This window comes from Notothenia rossii (genome assembly GCF_949606895.1).
Source record: "Notothenia rossii genome assembly, chromosome: 1".
NCBI lineage: Eukaryota > Metazoa > Chordata > Actinopteri > Perciformes > Nototheniidae > Notothenia > Notothenia rossii.
In genome coordinates, this window is record NC_136912.1 from 52,613,277 (window position 1) to 52,627,110 (window position 13,834).

Consider the following 13,834-nt stretch of genomic DNA (forward strand, 5'->3'; position numbering starts at 1 on the left):
TGATCGTTTTAAAACTCTTGATCACGGCAACTGCCTGACGTTGTAATCACACATTACTACAGCTTAAGCACTCACAACTCTCCTTCTCTTAGCGACTGTAGCTCCACAGTTGCCTACACTCTTTTCGGGTTTGCTAACGGTAGCTACTTTAGCTTGATAGCTAGCCATGGCTCTTTCCCCACCCTCGGGTGCTATTTCCTGCTCTAACTGTCTCATGTTTGGTTACTTCCCTACCTCCTTTACTGGTACCAATACATGTGACAAATGTAGTATAGTTGTTAGGTTGGAGGCGGGAATCATAGCCATAGAAGACCGGCTCCGCATCTTAGAAAATAACTCAGCTACAGTAAAGCCCATGTTAGCCGGTGCGGACCGGCAAAAGGTATCTCCTCTTAGCCGTCCGCCGGCAACTCCCGAGCAGCAGGGAGATTGGGTTACTGTTCAGAAGGGGCATAACGCGAAACCCGCAGGTCCCCACCAACCCGTTCACGTATCTAACAGATATTCCCCACTCAGCGAGACACCCGCTGAGAAGCCAACTCTGGTTATTGGTAGCTCTATTATGAGACACGTGAATTTAGAGACCGAAGCCTCCACAGTCACATGCATTCCGGGGGCCAGAGCGGGCGACGTTGAGGCGCATCTTAAACTGCTGGCTAAAAATAAACGTAAATACAGTAGGATTGTTATTCACGTCGGTGGTAATGATGTTCGTTTACGCCAATCAGAATGCACCAAACTTAATGTGGCGTCAGTGTGTAGTTATGCTAAAACAATGTCGGACACCGAAATCTTCTCTGGTCCCCTCCCCAATCTGATCAATGATGACATGTATAGCCGCATGTCATCATTTCAGCGCTGGTTGTCTTGGTGGTGCCCAGCAAACAATGTGGGCTTTGTAAATAATTGGACAGCCTTCTGGGAAAACCTGGTCTGATTAAGAGAGACGGCATTCAACCTACTTTGGAAGGTGCAAATCTCATTTCGGCAAACATTTCAGGGCTTTGTGGACTTAATCCATGACAAACTGGAGTTGAGACCAGGAGGCAGAGTCGCAGTCTTACACGCTTCTCTGCACTCTCTCCTAGGCAGTCATCCATAGGAATCCCGAACCCGATAAAATACCCAATATTAACGGTGTGTGTGTCTGCCCAAGGACAATTTAAGGTAAAACCTAATAGAGGTGTCATACATAATAACCTAATAAAAGTAAATGTAACAACTACTACAGTGCAACAAAACAGGAAGATTAAATGTGGTCTCTTAAACATAAGATCTCTAGCATCTAAAGCAATATTGGTAAATGATTTAATATCAGATTATAATATTGATATATGCTGTCTCACTGAAACTTGGTTGAGATATGAAGAATATGTCAGCATAAATGAGGCCACCCCACCCAGCCATATCAATACTCATATTGCCCGAGGCACGGGCCGAGGAGGTGGAGTCGCAGCAATCTTTGACTCAAGTTTACTAATCAATATTAAACAAACATTTAATTATACCTCCTTTGAAAGCCTCGTTTTTAGTCTTACGCATCCGACCTGGAAAACTTTGCAGCCAATCTTATTTGTTACAGTGTACCGTGCACCAGGTCCTTATTCAGTATTCTTATCAGAATTCTCTGAGTTTTTATCAACTTTGGTACTTAAAACAGATAAAGTAATTATCGTAGGTGACTTTAATATTCATGTTGACGATGATAAAAATAGCCTTACTGTTGCATTTAACTCTATATTAGATTCTGTTGGTTTCTGTCAGAGTGTAAATAAACCAACCCACTGCTATAATCACACTTTCGACCTTGTTCTGACTTATGGTATTGAAATTGAGCAACTGTTAGTCGAACCGCATAATCCTGCTTTATCCGACCATTTCTTAGTAACTTTTTAACTTTTTAAAGTCACAAATGACATTCTAATAGCCTCAGACAAGGGACTTGTCTCTATTCTTGTCTTGCTCGATCTTAGTGCTGCATTTGATACTATCGACCATGATATCCTATTGCAAAGACTAGAGCACTTAGTTGGCATACAGGGAACTGCTTTAGGCTGGTTTAGGTCCTATCTATCTGAACGCTCTCAGTTTGTACGTGTCAACGATGAATATTCCATGCAAAACAAAGTTAGCCATGGAGTGCCACAGGAATCAGTGCTTGGACCTATTTTGTTCACACTATATATGCTTCCGTTAGGCAATATTATAAGGAATCATTCTGTAAACTTTCATTGTTATGCGGATGATACTCAACTATATTTATCAATCAAGCCTGATGAAATTAATCATCTAAATAAAATTCAAGACTGCCTCAAGGACTTAAAAACGTGGATGACCTTACATTTTTTGATGTTAAACACGACCAAAACTGAAGTTATTGTACTTGGCCCGAAGAATCTACGAAACAAATTATCTAAAGATATATTAACTATGGATGGCATTAATTTGGCCTCCAGTGAGACTGTAAGGAATCTTGGTGTTATATTTGATCAGGATTTATCCTTTAACACCCACATAAAATCAATTTCAAGGACCGCCTACTTCCATCTACGTAACATTGCAAAAATCAGGCATATCTTGCCTCAAAACGATGCAGAGAAACTAGTCCATGCATTTGTTACTTCAAGGCTGGATTATTGTAACTCCTTATTATCAGGGTGTACCAAGAAGTCAGTCAAGTCGCTTCAGCTGATTCAAAATGCTGCAGCTCGTGTACTAACCAGAGTTAGGAAAAGGGACCACATTACTCCTGTTCTGGCTGCCTTACACTGGCTCCCTATAGAACATAGGATAGAATTTAAAATTCTTCTTCTGGCCTACAAAGCCCTTAATGGGCAGGCGCCATCTTACCTTAAAGAACTCATTATACCCTACTGTCCTACTAGTGCATTGCGTTCCAATAATGCAGGGTTGTTGGTTGATAGAGTCTCTAAAAGTACAATGGGAGCCAGAGCCTTTTCTTATCAAGCTCCACTTTTGTGGAATCAGCTTCCAGTTTGTGTTCGGGCGGCAGACACCCTATCCGTTTTTAAGAGTGCGCTTAAGACCTTCCTTTTTGATAAAGCTTATAGTTAGGTTCGATTAGATTCAGCCCCTAGTTTTGCTGATATAGGCTTAGTTTGTCGGGGGACATCTTACTTCTTCCTTCTCTCTGTCTATACCTGTGTACTCTCATGCTCCGATTAACCCAGCTTCCCCAATTTTCTTTCTTTTTGGTGTCTATATACGCCGGGATCCGGAGTCATGGATGATCCTGCGGTCCTGTGTCATGGATCGCGAGTCCTGGATCTTGAGTTGTGGCTGTGGTCCTGGATCATAAGTCCTGGATGGATATCGTCGTGGATTCATCTTCCTATTATACACACATGCATTTCCAAACATTTGGACTACCTATGTTGCAAATGTATTATCTTTTCAATTTACACACGGCATCTATTGCACGTCTGTCCGTCCTGGGAGAGGGATCCCTCCTCTGTTGCTCTCCCTGAGGTTTCTCCCATTTTTCCCTTTAAACTGTGGGTTTTCTCTGGAAGTTTTTCCTTGTACGATGTGAGGGTCTAAGGACAGAGGTTGTCGTATTGTCATACTGATATTCTGTACAAACTGTGAAGTCCACTGAGACAAATGTAACATTTGTGATATTGGGCTATATAAATAAACATTGATTGATTGATTGATTGATTGATTAAATAAAAATCAGTAGGTGAGGCTGTAATTTCGCCAGCTGTTAATCTCATGAGCAGGGCGGAAAATAATCGTTTTATCATGCCAAAAAGCTGCTGTGTCGTTTATTGCACCTCAAACATTAAAACAAATCCAGAGTTCAGTGTTTCTGTATTTCCTCTAAGAAAAAAGGACAGTAAAAGAAGAGCTCTGTGGCTTCAGGCTTGATCGCCATTCAAATGACAGCGATGCTTTCCCCCAAAAGTGGGCGGGGCCGTAAAGTGACGTAGATGTTACTCTCATCTATGGACATTGATCGCCTACTGCTATATTTAACCATATATCAAGCCACGGTTTTCTTTCTGATTTCTGATCGGATTGGCAAAAACTTCAGAATTTGTATTGACTGCCATTCAAATGACAGCTTTGTTTTCCCCAAAAAGTGGGCGAAGCCATACTTTTTGCCCGGAAGTGACGCATGTGTTACTCTCATGTATACCCCAAATCAGCACTTTTGAAACAAGAAGTGAAATGGAGGGATATGAGGCATGGCTATAATGGGTGATCTGTTTGGTATTTTGAGTAAAACACTTCATAAACATATTTTATATATATATTTTATATATCTGAGACCTATGCTATTGCCTAAAAATAGCATGATAGGAGACCTTTAAGTAAAAGATCGGAAGACTGTTCCTCACATCCTCAAACTCAAATCTTACCCAGAGTGATAGATGGGACTTCATTGTTGACAGGAAGAATGGTGATGTTAAGGTCGTACACAGGAAGTGTACCATGAAGAGGCACTGGTGGGGGAGGGGCATCTCCGTAGCAACAGCCGTCTGTTCCTCCAGCCTCCCCATCAGAGATGATGAAGGTGATGATGTCAACCACTGGATCAGGTCCAATCTCTCCTCCTGACACACAAGCCAACAATTTATTCTGTATCTGGGGAAACTGGCACAACCATAACACAAAAAAGTGACCTGATGAATTGTTCTGTTCCATGACGCTCTCTCACCAGTGTGGACGTAGTAGACGTGTCCCTGCAGCAGGTCCTGCTGGGAGAACTTGTCCACGCTCAGCCCGTCTCTCTGCAGCTCCCCCCTGCCAGGCCTCCGAGCCAGCATGTACATCAACCTGGAGTCCTCGCTGTCCCGATCTGTGGCCGACAAGTAGTCCACCGTGATCTGGACCCACCCCCGCTCCTGGCAGCTCAGCTCCCCCCGTAGACCCCCACCCAGCTGGGGAGGTTCATCGTTCATCTGCAGAACCTGGGGTCAGTAGGAGAGGAATCATTACAACTATGATGACTGCAAAATCAGAGACAAAGCATTCATTGATCATACAGTGTAGTTTGTTTGTTAGGAACAAGGCTTGATTAAGGAAATGGAAACATTTTTGATTTATACATAATTTATAAAAAGCTTCTTGTTGTCCGCTCAGGAGACTGAGAACTTTTGGGGTGCAGGGGGCCCTCCTGCAGACTTTCTATGACTCTGTGGCGGCCATCTTCTGGGGCAGCAGCATCTCGGCTGCGGACAGGAAGGCACTGAACAGACTGGTAAGGAAGGCCAGCTCTGTCCTGGGGAATCCTCTGGACACTGTGGAGGACTTGGGGGACAGGGCAGTGATTGCTAAGTTGTCATCTTTGTTGGACAACATGACAACCCCCCACTCCCCCCCCCCCCCCCCCCCCCTCCAGTACACCCTGTCTGCACTGTTCAGCTCCTTCAGTGAAAGGCTGCCTTCCTTCCTGCAGCGGTCAGACTGTACTGTACAACAACCATGGCCCACGGTAGACCCCCCCCACACACACAAAAACAAAGACAAATAAAACTTGTATTATTACTGGCTGCCTTCTTAGTAAGACTTTTTGGTACCACTTTACAATAAGACTACCCGTATAAAGGATTTGTAAAGGGTTTATAATTAGGTTATGAATTAGGTTGTAAACACTTTATTAATCATTAAGAATTAAAGCTACCGAGCTTACTTCGTCTTCTTCATCAGCCAGCATGTTTTTTACCGAGTTGAATCCCCCCCTTCCATCTTGATGTTTCTTGGCATCTCTTTATGACCATGTATTTATGAGTTACTAACATTTATAACTGCCAAAAGGGAGCCTTGTAAAGTGTAAAACACATTCTCACTTATTAATGAGTTACAACCATTTTTAATTTATAATTTTTATTGTAAAGTGTTAAAGGTCCCATGTCATGCTTTTCCGGTTATTACCCGTCCCCTTGTGTGTTATGAAGGTTTTCATGCATGTAAACGGTCTGCAGAGTCAAAAACCCTCAAAGTACACCCTGTAGGGAGTACAATTCTAACACAGAAAAGACCTGTCTATGCTGCCCCAGAACGCCCCGTTGGACATTTCTCTTTTTCCATTGTTTTCTTCCTGGGTACAGCGACGTGCCCATACCCAAATGGACTCATTGGTCCAAATTGACCAATCTGTGGAGCTCCTCACACACACACACTCTCTCAGCGGCAAAACTGTGACTTTACTTACTGGTGTCATTTTCTGGTTGCTAACAAACGCCATTGTAACACATAAACACTGGGGTTCCGCTGTAACGGTGGTGGAATCCTCAGAACAGAGTGAGCGAGCTGACCAATCAGAGCACAGTGGGCTCACAGGGAGGGGTGGGGGGCAGGAGCTCCAACAAGCCGTTGAATACACATACTTTACAGAGATGCTGTATGATAAACCAATTTGAGTTTAGAAAATTGCACAATATAAATCTATTCTAGTAGACCTCAACAATGGAATTATGATCAGTAGAAATGGCTATGACATGGGACCTTTAAACAAATCACCATTTATTAATGACTTAATATCATTTATAATTAGTTTAAGTTATATTAAGCCTTACAGTTATATGCATTAGGGCGTGGTAACATTGTCTGCAGTCATTGTCACAGGTCTGTCCAGTGACTGCTGCTGTTAGCTTTCTGTTCTGCTAGCATCTCCGTAATGCTACAGGGGCTCTGCCGGCTCAACTCATCCGGGGAACATAACTTGAACTCTGACGTGTTTGTTGTGCTGGTGCCTTGTGGACTATTCTTCATGCTTAGATCGGACTATTGTGACTCGCTCCGCGTTTAAAACAGACGGTGCATGAATGCAGTTTTACGGTGAGGGAAATTTGAGTACTTTATTTATGTGTTTCTTATGTTTTTAATCAGCTAACGTTAATGAATGTTAAGGCTTGGGTTAGCATGTAGTAAGCAACCACTTGCTAACAAACGGCTTCTGTTTGAGGTTGGTAAAATAAGGTAATCCTTGTAAGTTAGAGAGATATTTCATTAGGTAGGTAACTTTATACATTGATAAGGTTCATTTAAATTTGCTATTATCGATTATGTAGACCAGCTAACGTCAAAGTAGTGTTGGAGAGCGGTGTAGTGTATGTGAAATTAACCTCACAATAAGATGTGTGTATATTACAAATATTAATGTCATATCTCAAGATGATTACTTAGATATTACAATATGGTTGGTTGAGCTGGAGTTCATTATTGAGCTTACACGTTCACAGTCATATCTGAAACGAACCCAAACCTTTGTTCTTTTTATTAATTGTATGTGTGTATCAAATAAATAGTAAGCATTGGTAACACCAATGCTGATAAAGTAAACTATTTTATTTGAGTATTCCTATGTTTGGCAGTTAGAGATGGGCAGAGAATACCAACAAAAAATATATATATATATGGACCATTACTGTATAATTATCCTTAAATGATGTTATACAATGCACCTAATAAACAAGTATGGCATTTTGAAACATGATGTGTAACAATTTGTACTGTAACCTGTGTGCATTTTTTTGTTAACTAAGATGATGTTATGATTTACTTTTTGATAGTATGCACATGGACGCTTTGGACATACCTGGAGAAGGAAGAAATGGGTCTTCGGAATGATGGGAGTTAAAGACAAAAGACTGAGACTAATGTTGAAACTAGTGGAGAAACGATCAAGATGCCACCTTGTCCCTCTGATTAGACGGCATGTTAAGTCAGGAAGTAGCATTATTAGTGATGAGTGGAGGGCATACAGAGAGTGCTGAGTAGGGGTGCAACCACTGCACCATAAACCACAATAGGTTGTGTGTGAACCCCCAGACGGCAGTCATACCCAACATATAGAAAGAGGTAGGTCGACCGTCAAAGGACATGTCCATAGACTGAGAGGAAACCGTACAGAGAGTTTGTTGGAGGAACACCTCAAGGTTCTTGAATGGTGATCTTGGCTTGGCTCTGCTCACCCTGATGGACTGCTTGGACGCTTGTTCAAGAATATACACAAAAGGCGCGTTCACACCAAGTACTTTTCCCACAAAGCTTCCTGAGAACTCTTTAGTTCTCATGAACTAAGTACAGATCGCGTTCACACCGGAAATTAGTTCCTGGGGGTGGATTAGGCAAATGAAGCCGCTGACGTCACTTCTTCTTCTTCTGCTTTGGATTTACTGGCAGGCCGCAAACAACTTCACGGCGTATACTGCCGCCCAAAATCCCCGGCCGGAAGTCCCCGGAGTTAGGGACTGGCTTCAGCAGCTTCTACTGAAGCTTTCCGAGTAAACGGCCAGAACGCCGACACCTCCTCATCTCCACCGCTCCCATGTTTTATTTTGAGTCGTCATAAGTTAGTCTCTCCGTGTTTCTGCGCTGGGCTAATGCTAATGCTAATAATGCAATGCGAGGATAATAAAATGGCGGCTTCACAAACATTTTTGGGAGTTTGAAGGGGCGTGGTTTTCATTCCGCCCAGCCAATCAGACACAGGAACCTTTTTCTCCCACGAAAGTCCCTGCTCTCTAGCAGGGATGGAAAAGGGGGTAAAAAAGGTTCTCTAGAACTAATTTAATTCCTGGGACTTTTTGGTGTGAACGCAAGTAAATCGTAGTTCTCAGGAACTTTTGTGGGAAAAATACTTGGTGTGAACGCGCCTAAAGTAGAGTACCATTATGTCTAACCAAGTCTTTCATTTATGTCAGAGAAAAGCTTTTATGTTTAAATATGTGTATCAGTCATACTAAACAGTCATTACTTTGAGTCCTAATTTTCTTCATGTGTGAATAAAATGTTTTGCTTGGTTCTGTTGCATTTTACTTTGCATTTCATGTGAACAATGTGTATTAGGTAAGCGTGAATGTTATAACTCATTCATAAATGGACATGTGTATTAAACTTAAAAACAACGCACCCTTTCAAAAGTTATAAATGTTAGTGACTCATCAATAGATGGTGATGTGTTTCACACTTTACAATAAGGCTCCCTTTTATCAATTATAAATGTAAGTAACTCATTCATAAATGGGTATGTGTTTCACACTTTACAATAAGGCTCCCTTTTGGCAGTTATAAATGTTAGTAACTCATTCATAAATAGTCATAAGAGATGCCAAGAAAGATCATGGAAGGGGGGAGGGGGGGGAATCAACTCAGTGAACAACAGATACCAAGCATAATGGCTGGTGAAGAAGACAAAGTAAGCTAAGTAGCCAATATAAGGCTTAGCAGTACAGATACATGTGAGCTCACTATTTGGCAAGCAACCGGTCACAGTTGCCCTGCTTATCTCATGTCTTATAAAAGCTTATTAATGATTTATAAAGTGTTCACAACCTAATTAATAGATGAATTACAGACTATTCGTAAACCCTTTATAAGGGTAGCCTTATTGTAAAGTGTTACCGACTTTTTAATACTGTAACACATATCTGGTAATACCTCTCCTGCTATCACACTACTTTCTTCATACAACAGTTTTTTATAAACACTCTTACTGCTACTTATCTTCTCTATTTGAATGTGTTTTAAATTGTAATTGTGAAAGTTTTATTTTAGCATTATGTGCATGCCTTTAGTGTATAGTGTTTTCTTTTTTTGTCTCTATGCTCTTGCTGTAACAAACTAAATGTCAACTCAGTTGGAAGAATAAAGGAATTCTGATTTGGATTCTTATAACTAATTCATTTTGCTACCCTTCTTCAGTATGGTGCCTGTTAACAGATAGTGTTTAGTTGAAGTGATTTAAAGTTTTGGTTGTCCAATATAGACAGGATCTCTTAAGTGGAAGATATCTCATAGAATGTTGAATGATGATGGCCGCAGGAAGTCTACCTGTATGGCCAGGACGACGTCAGCTGAGTTCAGGCCGTCCGTCACCTTCAGATGGACTTCATCCTCGGTGGTCTCAGAGTCATCGTGTATGTACCTGCGACATAAAGAACCAGCATCAGTATGTATGTCTGTCAGTACACCCAAGTTCAATTTAGTTTTACAGCTGTTTGTCAGAGGTGGACGGTCTATGAAGGACTTTTTTTAAATAGGCCACAAATATATCAGTTCACACACACACACACACACACACACACACACACACACACACACACACACACACACACACACACACACACACACACACACACACACACACACACACACACACACACACACACACACACACACACACACACACACACACTCAAACACACTCAAACACACTCACACACTGCTGGCAATGATGTCGAGTGTTAGTCCAGCATCTCCCTCTGCTGGCGGCACATGCAATCACAACAGACACATATACACTCCATAACACACACATACAGCTCTTAAAGCATATAATACATATCAGGCTACAGCCCATGTAAATGTTATGATGTGAAGCACTATTTAGTTTCATGAAAAACATCAACTGTTTATTTGTAGATATCTACTAAAGCATACAAATAAAGTGTGTAATGTTGGCCTGTTACTTATATTATTGAGTGATATATATTATACGCACTGTTTTGCTTTCTGCACTGGCCTCAGCAGCTGTTCTCACTGTAAATGTTGGCTCACAATTAAAGCAGTTGTATTAAAAACATACATGGCCTAGTATCCAGAGGAGATGCGTTTATTGAGTAAACAAACGGTAAAGGGCACAAAGTCTGCACAACACACTGCACCACACGCCACGGTTACTTCTCCTCCAGACAGCCTCAGCCATAATCGATCCTCGACGAGCATTTAGAGAAATTTGATTTCCTTCGAGGCAGCGCGCCCACACCCGGGTAGCTGCCGGAGGACCGAGGAGTCCCGGACGCGAACATTTGAGAAATTACGAACGGCTCATTTCGGAGGACGACCGGCGACCCTCCCCGACAGGCGCTCGGACGCGAAAGCCCGCCCACAACTGCGTGCACGTGTTTGACCGCAGTTTTAATTGACATTTGTATCAAACTGAAAAGATCAAACTAGACTTCAATCTTTTAGGATGGTACTCAAATACAATAACCGCATATTAAAGAACAGTCTACACTATATATTTTAATTCCATATCGTCAAAAAACAAACATAACTTCAAGCTTTCTAACTCTTGATTGGCTTGACATGCCAAATGTAACATTTTTCTTCAACTTTTACATCGTAATAATTCAATTTTTTCCACAGGTGCCAATTCATATTTCAAATATTTTGTTTTGCTTTGTTCGAGTGCACTCAGGCTGCATGAGTTGCAGGAATACTGAGATCCACAGTTGGGAAAGATTTGTTGGTACGTACAGAGATGAACTCACACAGGGACCATGGTAACTGACACCCCCACAATAAAATATCCACATGTAAAAATTTTACTGTGGGGAACCGTAAACAGAAACTCCACTACCAGCCAGTCAAAAAGCTGCTGTACCAGCGGAGATATTCACACAGCTTTGATCCCATTTAGACTGCAGAAAATCATCAATACATTTTTTTGTTTACATAACTTCATTGTCCTAGACTAATTAAATAATAATAATACATTTACATTTTAAAGTAAATAAACTATTTTCTTTTTTTAAAGCATCCACAGTGTGTGGGGTCCTCACAGCAGAAGGCCCCCATGGTTTTGAGCTTGGTCCTGGGGGGATGGAGGAGGTTAGCCTTTCCAGAACGGTGGTTTCTTGTGGAGGTTTGTGGGGTTTGCAGTTCTCTGAGGTACGATGGAGCATTTCCATGAATGTACTGATGGGTGAAAAGGGAGATTTCATAGTGAGACCTGGATGATGATTTGAGGATGGGTGTGATGTTTTCGTACTTTCGCACTCTCATCATGATCCTAGCAGCGCTAGCGATAGTGAGCACTTCTCCTTTGCCGAGATAATCCATCCCACCTCACATGTGTGGCATATCAAGATGCTGATTAGACAGCATGATTATTGCACGTGCAGTTTTTCTTTATTGGGGGGGTCTGGGGGGGTCCGAAAACCCTAGGGTTAAACCCTAACCCTAACCCTAACCCTAACATGTCACCCATTGAGCATGTTTGGGATGCTCTGGATCGGCGTATACGACAGCGTGTTCCAGTTCCTGCCAATATCCAGCAACTTCGCACAGCCATTGAAGAGGAGTGGACCAACATTCCACAGGACACAATCAACAACCTGATCAACTCTATGCGAAGGAGATGGGTGACATGTTAGGGTTAGGGTTAGGGTTTAACCCTAGGGTTTTCGGACCCCCCAGACCCCCCCAATAAAGCAAAACTGCACGTTTCAGAGTGGCCTTTTATTGTGGCCAGCCTAAGGCGCACCTGTGCAATAATCATGCTGTCTAATCAGCATCTTGATATGCCACACCTGTGAGGTGGGATGGATTATTTCGGCAAAGGAGAAGTGCTCACTTTCACAGATTTTTTCAGATTTGTGAACAATATTTGAGAGAAATGGTTATTTTGTGTATATAGAAAATGTTTTAGATCTTTGAGTTCATCTCATAGAAAATGGGAGCAAAAACAAAAGTGTTGCATTTATATTTTTGTTCAGTGTATATTAATGCAATTAGTGCAATAATTATTTCATGCTAAATGAAGCTCTATTGCTTGGATATCACTAGATCCTGTTACAGCGTAATATAAGTACATAACGATTGATGTGGACATTAGCATAATTACTAGCTAGCCGCTAGCTGCTAGCTGCTAACTGCCGCCTCGTTAATATCAAATCCATCATAAAAACAAGCCATTACCATGCTGTCATGAACGTGCGGTGTTGTTACGTGTACGCAAATTGACGTGCTTGATGTGAACGAGCATTTTGGTTAAAGTTGCGCATGCGCTATGAGCGCACATACGGGTACTTCTCAGGCATGCCGGGTAATCTGTGACGTTTCGCTCTCTCAAAAGTTGGGCCATTTTATCATCAACTCTCATAGGAATGAATGAGGCCCCGCCTCCCACGCTGTATCCAGTTCTTATTATACATCCATGGTGTGACCCGCTTGCGGCTTGTCGTTCTGATAGCTCCGCCCCTTCGCTCCAACCCCCTTCCTCCCCCCACATCTACAGGTGAAAATTACTTTAGCGACACATTAATCGCAAGAAGTGTAGCAAAAGTCAAGGCCGCAGATTCGTCGATTTATACTGCCACAAAGCAGATTTGTGACGTTGTAATGACTGATTTGAGAGGTTGTAATAACCAAGTTGCAGTTGTAATGGAAAATATATTTTTCTGCAAAAGAACATTTCATCACTAATTTCATTTTTTTTCTACAAGCTACAACATTTTTTGTTTTGTTTCTTTCTATACAAGTGTAAATGTATGCACACAAGCTCAGAGTTTTTTTCTGCAAGTGCTCACATCAGGTTTTACAAGCTCTCGCATTTTGCACCATGTCTACCTTCATTAAGCTCCTGCTCTCTTCAGTTTGCGAACGAAGTAGAGGCGCTGCTGGGCTTTCTTGGAGATTGACGTGGTGTTGTTACTCCAGGAGAGGCCCTCGGTGATGTACACCCCCAATAATTTGGTACAGCTCACCTGCTCCACAGCAGCACCACCGATGGTCAATGGGTGGGGGTGTTGGGTTGAGGTTCTCCCGAAGTCGACAACAATCTCCTTTGTTTTCTCCACATTGAGAAAAAGATTGTTGTCTATGCACCACGTGGCCAGCTGGTTCACTACCCTCCTGTAGTGGGTCTCGTCGTTGTTGCTGATGAGACCCACCACGGTTGTGTCATCCGCAAACTTGATGAAGTGGTTGGAGCTGTGGGTTGGTGTGCAGTCGAGGGCCAGCAGGGTGAGGAGCAGGGGGCTGAGCCCACATCCTTGGGGCGCCCCCGTACTCAGTGTGATGGTGCCTGATGTGCTGTTGCAGATCCGTACAGATTGGGGTCTGGCATTGAGGAAGT

General features: G+C 42.3%; 1 protein-coding gene across 1 annotated transcript in view; it reads right to left on the minus strand.

Moving 5' to 3' along the window:
- frem1b (Fras1 related extracellular matrix 1b) overlaps positions 1-13,834 on the minus strand; it is a 273,903-nt gene that overhangs the window by 189,303 nt on the left and 70,766 nt on the right. The window contains exons 15-17 of the mRNA XM_079670558.1: positions 9,805-9,898; positions 4,685-4,937; positions 4,386-4,580 (exon numbers count right to left, since the gene is read on the minus strand). Coding sequence (XP_079526684.1) covers positions 4,386-4,580; positions 4,685-4,937; positions 9,805-9,898 — 542 coding nt within the window. The remainder of the gene's footprint in view (positions 1-4,385; positions 4,581-4,684; positions 4,938-9,804; positions 9,899-13,834) is intronic.